Source organism: Hoplias malabaricus, chromosome X2, assembly GCF_029633855.1.
Source record: "Hoplias malabaricus isolate fHopMal1 chromosome X2, fHopMal1.hap1, whole genome shotgun sequence".
Taxonomy (NCBI): Eukaryota; Metazoa; Chordata; class Actinopteri; order Characiformes; family Erythrinidae; genus Hoplias; species Hoplias malabaricus.
In genome coordinates, this window is record NC_089819.1 from 5,916,119 (window position 1) to 5,926,838 (window position 10,720).

At 38.9% G+C, this 10,720-nt stretch overlaps 1 protein-coding gene across 4 annotated transcripts; it reads right to left on the minus strand.

The window, feature by feature from the left end:
• Positions 1–1,179: 1,179 nt before the first annotated feature.
• On the minus strand, positions 1,180–10,127 carry LOC136677104 (2-oxoglutarate and iron-dependent oxygenase domain-containing protein 2-like). Of its 4 annotated transcripts, none has more exons than XM_066654518.1 (7): positions 10,075–10,127; positions 8,728–8,784; positions 8,530–8,640; positions 4,551–4,650; positions 4,332–4,456; positions 3,416–3,673; positions 1,180–2,208 (listed from the first exon to the last, which is right to left on the minus strand). In XM_066654518.1, the coding sequence occupies exons 4-7, from the start codon at positions 4,573–4,575 to the stop codon at positions 1,945–1,947; spliced, it is 672 nt and encodes a 223-aa protein (XP_066510615.1). In that variant the 5' UTR covers positions 4,576–4,650; positions 8,530–8,640; positions 8,728–8,784; positions 10,075–10,127; the 3' UTR covers positions 1,180–1,944. The 4 variants fall into 4 exon arrangements, with proteins under 4 accessions (XP_066510615.1, XP_066510613.1, XP_066510616.1 ...); XM_066654516.1 differs by lacking the exon at positions 10,075–10,127 and adding an exon at positions 9,195–9,503; XM_066654519.1 differs by lacking the exons at positions 8,530–8,640; positions 8,728–8,784; positions 10,075–10,127 and adding an exon at positions 4,996–5,013.
• Positions 10,128–10,720: the final 593 nt, after the last annotated feature.

Consider the following 10,720-nt stretch of genomic DNA (forward strand, 5'->3'; position numbering starts at 1 on the left):
TTTGGACACACCTGACTGAATGTAAGTTTTTTTATAAAACATAATCTTAAGTGCTTACAATTTGTTGCCATGGAAAATATATATACTAAAGTCGAAACCTATGGTACTGTGCTATTTCGGGTCATAATGGCCATTAAGTACTATTTATTCACTTGTCAATTTAGGAAAAACAGCAAATCCTTAGGAACCCACTATAGTGTCATTTTCTTCAGTATATGTGTCAACACATGGTCTTTGTTCCAGATTTAGTTTCACAAGACTTTCTGTCAGTCCATCAGATAAACTAATCCAATATAAAAATTTAGACTCATCAGTCAATAAAACATTGATTCACATCTGATATATCCAAGTGTTCTCTCATCCCAGAGTCTAGACCACAACATCACGTCTTTGGAAAGTGTTTAAGGTAATCTGCAAAAGATTGATCAACCTCTGTATGCTGAGTGTTACAAATTGGATGTATTTTCTGCTTCTTTGATCTCTGGGGTTGCCATTCCATATTTTTTTGACAACACCAGCAGCTTCTCTACCTGGGCACTGTGACACCAACATGTGGAGAAAGGTTTTTTGGATAGATTACTCTAAACTTGGGACTGTAATTCCAAATTTGCTTCTAAGATGAAACTTCTGATTTGTGAGTTCTTTGAAAAACTAGAAGCAATTAATGAATAATAAATAACTAGTATTTGATGGCTGCTTTGGCAGGAAAATTATGTGCACAAAAAGTGTATAATAAAAAATATATATATTTTATGAATTTAAGAATTTTATGAACTTAAATTGAAACTTGTAGCTAATGTGTGACTCTAATTAATATGTTTGAGCCAATGTTGGAGGAAGGTCCCGGTTTCTGACTGGAGTAAAATATGTGGAGTTATGATGTACCATTATTGGACATGTGTATAATGTCAAAGAGATTTGGAGTAGGCGTGTCCAAACTATGACCTAATTTAATAGGATGCTTGAATGGGTTTGTTGACTTGTGTTATTGTTGTATATCTGTGCTCTTGTATATACAGTCATCTGTATTTTCTTCTTATGGACATGTTGTATAACAAATATGCTCATGACAATTAATTTATTACAGTGTATTTATTGTCCACTAACAGTGTCCAAAATAAATAGCAACTGAATTATGTAACATATAATCATATAACATTTATTTGATTAATACAGCTTTACAGAGTTGACCAAAGGCACAACTGTTCAATTGCACAAATACCCTTCAGTTGGACAAGATAACAGATATCACAGATACCTGCAAATCCTGCAAAAAAAAAAAAAAAAAAAAAAAAAGTGATCCAAGTGTTTCCACTGAAAATGCATCAAAAGCCCTACTTTTGTTGGATCATCCTTACATGGGGTCCAAGGGCAACATCTTCTTTTATAGGAGCTCCTCTGTGATTTATATCTAGCCAAACTGGTCATGTCTTGCTTTTCTTCTTCCTCCCTTGGCTGAAGTACTTACCATTTTTTTCTGAGTGCTTTCTGTACTCAGCAGCACTCTTGGATATTTTAGTTTGTTCTGGATATAAACCTCAATGTTTTCCCAGAGCTTTTTTGACTGCTGCTTTTCACCAAATATAATCATCCAGTCCATTAATGTAATCCTTGAATACTTTACACTCAATCCAGTCAGTTAGTGCACAGATGAAGGGACACAACTTATTCATTTCTGGGCAAATTACTCTCACATTTTTTTCTTGTTTGCCCCAAAACTGAAGTAATTGCCAGTGCCCTTTCTCTACTCCAGCATCTCTTGGCTACTTAGACACCGTAAAGAAAAAACAATGCAGAAAACACACTGATTAGAAACTCAGTCTTCGGTTATTTTATTACTTCCGGATGTGAGCTTCATCAAAAAAAAAAAAATGTTTACAGGTGTACTCCGATAAACCAATCCAATGTGAATAGGACTGCATTCCTGTTATAGTCCTGTTAAAGTCAAGTTAAAGTGCAGGTTCCGGCAGGTGGGTCATCTTCTGATGTGAAGCCATCTCCAAAACCCAGGCTGGGCTGCAGGCAGGGAGTCCGGCCACACATCGGGCAGAGACTTCTCCTCTGATGGGATGCTCTCATCCACACGATCAGGTTCCGGCGCTCACCAGAGGTTATGGGCAGAGCTCCATGCATCTGCTGCCCCCGGTGGAGGAGACCCTCCATCACACGATGCTCGACTTCCACACACTCCGTCTCACTCAGAGGAACCTGCAACCAACACAAACCAATAAACATACAAACAAGAGACTGTTCACAGGTTTGGACGAATCAGACATGTTAATAATATAAATATAATCATATATAGGATTTTAAAACATACGATGGAAACATATGATGCTACTTTTTGTAGTTAAAATGATTAAATTTTTTCCCTGCAGTGTGTTCCCTGTTGTGAATGTGTTAAGTAATTTTCACTTAGACATTTAAAATCATTAGTCATTTGACTAGGGGTCTTCAAACTTTGTAACAGGGTCTGCTTGCTCTACCAGAGTTCCAGCCCCTCAGACTCAGGAACTGTAGACGAAAACTCCAACCTTGAGGAAGGGGGCAGACTTGCCCTAAATCAGAACCCAAGGCAGCTCAAGTCATAACCATCTGCTAGGGCTGGTATGGAAAATGGGTTTTTGTTTGGCATCAGTAAACGAGGCTGCTCAGCTGGTGGAACATGAGTCCATAGCTGTTTCTCAATACGTATTCTTGTCTGTACTTGTGTCCTTGTTTTCTTGGGAAACGTCATCAGTCTCAGCCCAAGTACTGTACCATTAAAAAAGTCCACATCTAGCCTAGTACAGTTCAAATAACAATAATATTGAGGATGCACTGGGACATGACTTCTGTAGACTTGAGAGAGAGTCAGATATCCCACAATGCATTTCACACTAACCTTTTTCACGCCACAGAAACAGTGACTCATTGAGTACGCTAGCGTTCCAATTAAAAAATGTCCACCGCATCCTCGGGAGTTTGTACTACTAAGTACAGCAGTTCGAACTTGATGTACTTTGTATTGAGAAACAGCCTATGAGTTCTGTAGGGTTGTGCAAGTTTTACCCTTGTTTAGAGCAAGACAGCCCCATTCCCCCAGTTTCAGGTTCCACAGGGTGTAAGGCATCCTCTCACTTAACGACAAAGTCGCCATGCTCCTCTAGGTTGCAGTTTCTTCTCCCCTATCAGGGTTCAAAGTAGAGGTCTGTTTGGGACACATTTTTTTTTAAACCTGCACCAACCCACAAATAGTGTAGGACACTAAAAGTCCATTGTGAATGCAGACCTCTATTTCAGTGTTTCAGGATCTGGAACAGGATCTGGGTCTGTAGTAGTGCAAGCTGGTTCACTTGTGACACTTTCTGTGGTGCTTTAATATAGCAGGAGCTCATAAAATGGAAAATGCTTGCTATCTGTCCTTTTTCTGTACCTCTTTCATGTCTCCGAAGTACAGGTTTCCTTCGGTGAAATCTTCTCCCAGTGAGACATTTAGAGTGACCTCAGCATTGTCATAGTGATAGCTGAGATCCACGTCTTCATGCATGGCATACTTTACAACAAAAGCCTTATGACTGTCGAGCCACTGACCACCACAATCCGGATAGAGCAATGCACACAGGGGCCGAAGGTACAGCTCTCTCAAGGGGGTCACCAGACCCTCATCAAAGCCCAGCTCGTTCAGCAGGATCTGAATTAGAATCAGTTAGGACACGGAATGTTAACCACTTGACCGAGAACCACAAAGGACCTTCTGGTGGTCCACTGGCCAATTTTAACGATTATTTTTCAATAATAGCTCTGTGGGTCTAATTATATAACAAATTAATAACGGCCTAAGCACTCATTTACTATACCATAGTTTGTTTGCCGTAGAAGGGAACCAAACCTTAGTCTGCCACATGGAGAGCTGCATTGTTAACTTCTACTGTACATCAACCATTATTTTAAGATTATCAAACTAAATGAAATTAATGATTATATACAGCACTATAATGCTAGCCAGAACTTTAACTGATGTTTGATGTTTGAATTTTAAACAACATTTCTTCTAATTCCTTATACTGAATTGGCATTCTTAAAATATGCAGCTGTTAAATTCTGCTGGCTTATATACTGCCCCATTTAAGCTCACATACTGAGCTATCATAATTCATTACATAACTATGTAATTCTGCATGTTTATTAATTACTTTTAAACAAAATATATATAAAAAAAAAAAACATTCCAGTATGGATTAATACTCATTTAGTGTAATCTAGAGTGTATTATGAAACATTTTCATCAGAATGTTATACTATATTACATATTATCAAAGAAATATCACAAATAAAATATACATTTTTACCCCATAGTTGTTCATAGTGTTTGGTCTTCCTTTTGGAGCCTCTGACTTCTCAAAATGCTCCAATTCTTCTACAAAATCCCTGCAGAAATCCTTTGTAAAGACTGGGAAACGGTACACTCTAGGAGCTGTAAACAAAAATGATTTAACAAAAATCTAATTGTGTACTATGGCTGATTTTAATCTAATTCTAAGTTATATGATAAACCTTTAAAAACTCACCTGCTTCTGAGTGGATAAGGTCCATTAGTCCTTCTTTATTGGCCCCATCAGAGTGACAGTATTTTATTATTTGTAAAAACTTAGGGGCCAGGAAAGATTCCTGCACACACACACACAGTCCATAACTAGGGCTGGATGATAATTCAATATCAATATATATTGTAATATAAAATGTTTCAATAATACGGAGCCCCTAAAAGGACTGGGGGAAAAATAAAAAAGACTATTGATTAAGCGTTCCCCCGCAAACACAATTACGTTCCCTCGCAAATACATTGCGCTCCTTTGCAAATGTTTTATGATACACAATTGTCTTTGTGGCTCAGTCAACACATCAGGACACTGCAGTTTCCAGGGAAATTCAGCCACTTGAAACAGATATTATATATGTATTTATTTATCTCGACTAACACACAGTTTCGTTGCCAGTGCGAATCGTTCATACATCTGTAACGAACTGCCTAACATCAGAGGAAGTTGTGAACAAGTTTAGATACGTTCGGTAGCATCCTGAAAGTGCTAGTCAGAACGCCGTAGCTCCACGTATCTCCATAGTAACAGGCGTATGAGACGTAGGCGGCTTAGTGAAAGAAAGTAAAAGTGTGGACGGCTGGGTTTTTTTATTGTTATTGACTGGGGTAGGGGTCAAGCTAAGTATCTTAACGAAAAACCTTTACCAAGCAAAGTCTCTTGCAAAAATCCAGTCATTCAATAACAAGATGGAGGGTGTAAGGCAGTTGCTCAACACAGAGATCTCAGGGCATGTTGCAGACTGATTTTTACAGAGACGTGGCTCCAGACTCGGCTGTGGAGCTCGCCATGCATTTCGTTTTATCTGGGAAATTCTTTTTTTTTAAAGCTGCAGTAAAAACAGGATACCATTTTCTGTACACATACACACATTACTCCAATACACTACCAATAGCTACACATTATTTTAGGTGTTCACTCTTCTTTCTCTCCCACTGTTTGGAAACTGTGTTCACTGTCTGTGTCTCTGTACTGTTCACATAACCCTTGTCCATGCGCTTGCACTTTAAATTCTTTCATCCTCATTTCATAGCAGTTAACAACACAGCAACAAACGTTTCAGTTGGTGCTCCCCAATGACACATCCATGTTTTCTGCTGAGAAGAGATGCTATGTCTTTAAATTTCAGTCCAAGATCAAAGTAAAATTCAATGAGCTGCTCTATAGTTCACCTGACACGCACATCAAGCACATAATCAACAGCAAGCACAGTACTACAGAGCCCACACAGTATTTGCAAGGGAACGCAAAACTATTTGCGAGGGAACGCAAAATCAATAGTCTTTTTTTGTTTTTTCCCCCAGTCCCTTTAGGGGCTCAATAACAATTATATTATTTCAAAACACATTTTGAATATTTTAATATACAGGGTGGGCCATTTACAGTGCCTTGCGAAAGTATTCGGCCCCCTTGAACTTTTCAACCTTTTGCCACATTTCAGACTTCAAACATAAAGATATAAAATTTTAATTTTGCGTGAAGAACCAACAACAAGTGGGACACAATCGTGAAGTGGAATGAAATGTAATGGATGTGTCAAACTTTATCAAATAAAAAACTGAAAAGTGGGGTGTGCAATATTATTCAGCCCCCTTGCATTAATACTTTGTAGCGCCACTTTTGCTGCAATTACAGCTGCAAGTCACTTGGGGTATGTCTCTATCAGTTTTGCACATTGAGAGACTGAAATTCTTGCTCATTCTTCCTTGCAAAACAGCTTGAGCTCAGTGAGGTTGGATGGAGAGCGTTTGTGAACAGCAGTCTTCAGCTCTTTCCACAGATTCTCGATTCGATTCAGGCCTGGACTTTGACTTGGCCGTTCCAACACCTGGATACGTTCATTTGTGAACCATTCCATTGTAGATTTGGCTTTATGTTTTGGATCATTGTCTTGTTGGAAGACAACTCTCCGTCTCAGTCTCAGGTCTCTTGCAGACTCCAACAGCTTTTCTTCCAGAATGGTTCTGTATTTGGCCCCATCCATCTTCCCATCAATTTTGACCATCTTCCCTGTCCCTGCTGACGAAAAGCAGGCCCAAACCATGATGCTGCCACCACCATGTTTGACAGTGGGGTTGGTGTGTTCAGGGTGATGAGCAGTGTTGGTTTTGTGCTAGACATATCATTTTGCATTGTGGCCAAACAGTTCAATTTTGGTGTCATCTGAACAGAGCACCTTCTTCCACATGTTTGGTGTCTCACAGGTGGCTTGTGGCAAACTTTAAATGATACTTTTTTATGGATATCTTTCAGAAATGGCTTTCTTCTTGCCACTCTTCCATAAAGATCTCTGCAGTTCATCCAGAGTGATCATGGGCCTCTTGGCTGCATCTCTGATCAGTCTTCTCCTTGTTCGAGATCAAAGTTTAGAGGGACGGCCGGGTCTTGGTAGATTTGCAGAGGTCTGATACTCGATCCATTTCAATATGATTGCTCTCACAGTGCTCCTTGGGATGTTTAAAGCTTGGGAAATCTTTTTGTATCCAAATCCGGCTTTAAACTTCTCCACAACAGTATCTCAGACCTGCCTGGTGTGTTCCTTCGTCTTCATGATGCTCTCTGCACTTTGAACAGAACCCTGAGACTATCACAGGGCAGGTGCATTTATACGGAGACTTGATTACACACAGGTGGATTCTATTTATCATCATCAGTCATTTGGGACAACATTGGATCATTCAGAGATCCTCACTGAACTTCTGGAGTGAGTTTGCTGCACTGAAAGTAAAGGGGCCGAATAAAATTGTACGCCCCACTTTTCAGTTTTTTATTTGTTAAAAAAGTTTGACACATCCATTACATTTCATTCCACTTCACGATTGTGTCCCATTTGTTGTTGATTCTTCACAAAAAATTAAAATGTTATATCTTTATGTTTGAAGCCTGAAATGTGGCAAAAGTTTGAAAAGTTCAAGGGGGCCGAATACTTTCGCAAGGCACTGTATATATATAATAGTAGCGCATGAAACTACGAATACTGGAAGCTTGTGCTAGCATTTCTCCTGCGGTGTTGCTATCAGTGTGTGAAGAGTGGGAGAAGAAGGTTGCATTGACAGATAACAGTGACGTTCATTGCAGGGCACTGCCTAGTTCACTGCCCTCAATTTTAAATTTAGTTTAAACGTATTAAAATTAAGAAAGCCGGCGGGTTTATGTTTGATGGTGATGTCATGTTTCTTGTTTTTTCTGGCTTTTCTGTGGCTTTTATGTTTTTTTTATATCAATATCGGAATTATATCATATTGACTGCACATTCGTTCATTTTGCATTTCTTAACATTGTCAGTATAAAACGATTCTGAGCTCTTTCCAAATTGACATAATTTTATTAAGTGATATTTATTTTTCTTATTTGATTTTGCAGCGCCAATGTCAATATTTATTCATTCATTATCTGTAACCCTTACCCAGTTCAGGGTCGCGGTGGGTCCAGAGCCTACCTGGAATCATTGGGCGCAAGGCGGGAATACACCCTGGAGGGGGCGCCAGTCCTTCACAGGGCAACACACACACACACATTCACTCACACACTCACACCTACGGACACTTTTGAGTTGCCAATCCACCTACCAACGTGGTTTTTTTTTTTTTTTTGACTGTTGGAGGAAACCGGAGCACCCGGAGGAAACCAGGTCCCTGGAGCTGTGACTGCGACACTACCTGCTGCGCCACCGTGCTGCCCCAATGTCAATGTAAACAGTGAAAATACACATTAAACCATTTACATTTTCACATCACAAATTAGTTAGATGCAATAGTCATTGCATAAAAAATGGTTAAACATCATTTAAATTAGAAATGCATTAATATGAAATTGGAAAAGCCATTGCATTTTAAAAATGTATTTCCAATTAAACAGCTTTAGATATTTTTAAATATGAAATTTCACTGCAATATTAATACTGTAATACTTATCCCTTGAATTTGATTCTACAGATAAGTGCTTTAACCTGTAAGTTGTAAACATGCTGATGAAGGGGTTTGTATACTGCTTTAATGGCCTCTTTCCTCTCAGATGATTGAAGTTCGAGATTCTTCCGTCTTTCAACTTCTGCATAAATCTATGGAAATTAGATACAAAGTACAGCTTAAAACTTTTTGCTCCAAATACCCAGAAAATAATAATAATAAAATAATTTTGTACTCACTTTTTGAAAAATGTTGTTAAACTGGGCTTCAGTTATGCAACCCAAAGACCTAAGAGTCTAAAACATGAAGAGAACATCAATTTACAGAATATCACAAAGCATCTCTCTTCTGACCTTATTGAACATGACCCCTACCGAAGTCAGTCATGAAAACTGACATGAACCTATGTACACACTTATTCTCACAAGTCATAAATATTTTATTAATACCAGTTTACCCTTGAAAAAGTTATGAGAGCAGTTGCTTATTGTAATTAGACCTTATTTGTGTATAATTATATCCGTTTTAAGCTTATGAAGGTGTAATGTGGCATAAAATGTGTGGATATTATAGCGATAGATATTTAATTTAGACAACAGTGTCTGGAAAGGGAGAAAGACATTCTGTGAACATGAAGGGCACTTCTGAGGCGTTTCACTTGAGAGAGTTCAGCGACAGCACGTTAAATCCATTCGCTAGAGCTTACGTTTTGATAGTCTTTCCTAAACAGTTCTTCTGAAGTGAACCGAACATGAAGCTTATAGTCCTCCAGGAAAATATTATCGGTGTAATAACAAATGCAGCTGTAGAATTTTTGCATTATGTCTTCTGATATAAGCTTCTGGCAAATTTACATGATATAAGTCGGCCGATTATGTTTCTTTAGACGTGATAGACTCCAGAGAAAATATTGAAGAAACGTCTGTTTGAATGTGTATTTTCTGGTGTAGCTCGGCGACTCCAGGCAGCTGCAACCGTAACCGAAGAGTCCACCATAGGCTGTGTTCCAATCCCCTGTGCCCTTGTAGACTCTCTTGAAGTACAGGGAAGTTTCTGTAGACTGCAATCAGCAGTCTCTGTTTTGTAAACTATGTTTAATTGGTGAAAAACTTGAATTTGGTATATTTTATAAACACTTTAAAATTATAAACTTAAATTTAAATATAAACTGAAACTCTTTTCCTGTGAAATCCATGGTTAATTCAGCAAGACAATGCTAGGCTTCATTATCCGCGCGCTACAACATTGTGGCTTTGTACGTACAGCCTAAGAACGTCGTTTCTCCCTACTAAGGGTACTTCGTCCTGGCTTTTGTTTGGATTGGGATTGCGCCCTGACGTATATTTGTTTTGGAGCGACCGGTAATAGCGTCCGGCGGCAACGCTCAGCTGTGGTAAAGGTACGATTGTATCAGAATATTTAGCCATTTTCTGGAAAACAAAAACGAAGCCTTTAACCTATCCCATACGGAAATAACGGTTTTGAACCCAATACGATTAATACTATGTTTTTTTTTTCGTGTTCATGTTACGAAGCTAAAGTTAATTTAGCACCTTTAATTGAATAAGTTGTTCCACCTTAAATACCTTTGCCAGTAGGATTTTCTGTTATTCGCCGGCTTACTATTCTAATTTTCAACTGCACGTTCAGTGCGCAGTGCATCTGTAGTGTCCATTGTTATTAGACAAGTTCTTATTTCAGTTTTTCTGGTCCACCTTAATGGCTTAAGAGTTACATTCTGCCCAGTTTAAGGTGGAGCGCAATTCTCAAGCGGCATGTGAACTCTAAAATCTCTAAAGACTACTGCCGGATAACTTAAGCCGATAATTGTACATGGTCCAATGTCCGTCTTCTCTCTGTTCTGTGTGTATGGGTGAGAGAGAGAGAGAGAGAGAGAGAGAGAGAGAGAGAGAGAGAGAGAGATGCTGTGTAGTTGCTGTGTTTTGTCTGTTTTCTGAGACCGTGTTTGGTACTGATTACATTTTGGTATTAGATGTTAGAACGTGTAGTAATGTTCAGTTGCTAGTGTAGGTAGTGAGATGCTGAGTGTGTGGTGTGTTAGTTTTTAGGGGCTGGAGGTGTGTGTGTGTAATAACTGTGTTGTGTTTATATTTTCTGTATGATTTCTGTGTGGTCAGGTGTTGGTGTGTTGTGTGCAATGCTGAGTGTGGATGCTCTGCAGGTGCAGGAGGAGGTGGAGGTGATGGACTCGAGCTCCAGTCGACTAGGAGA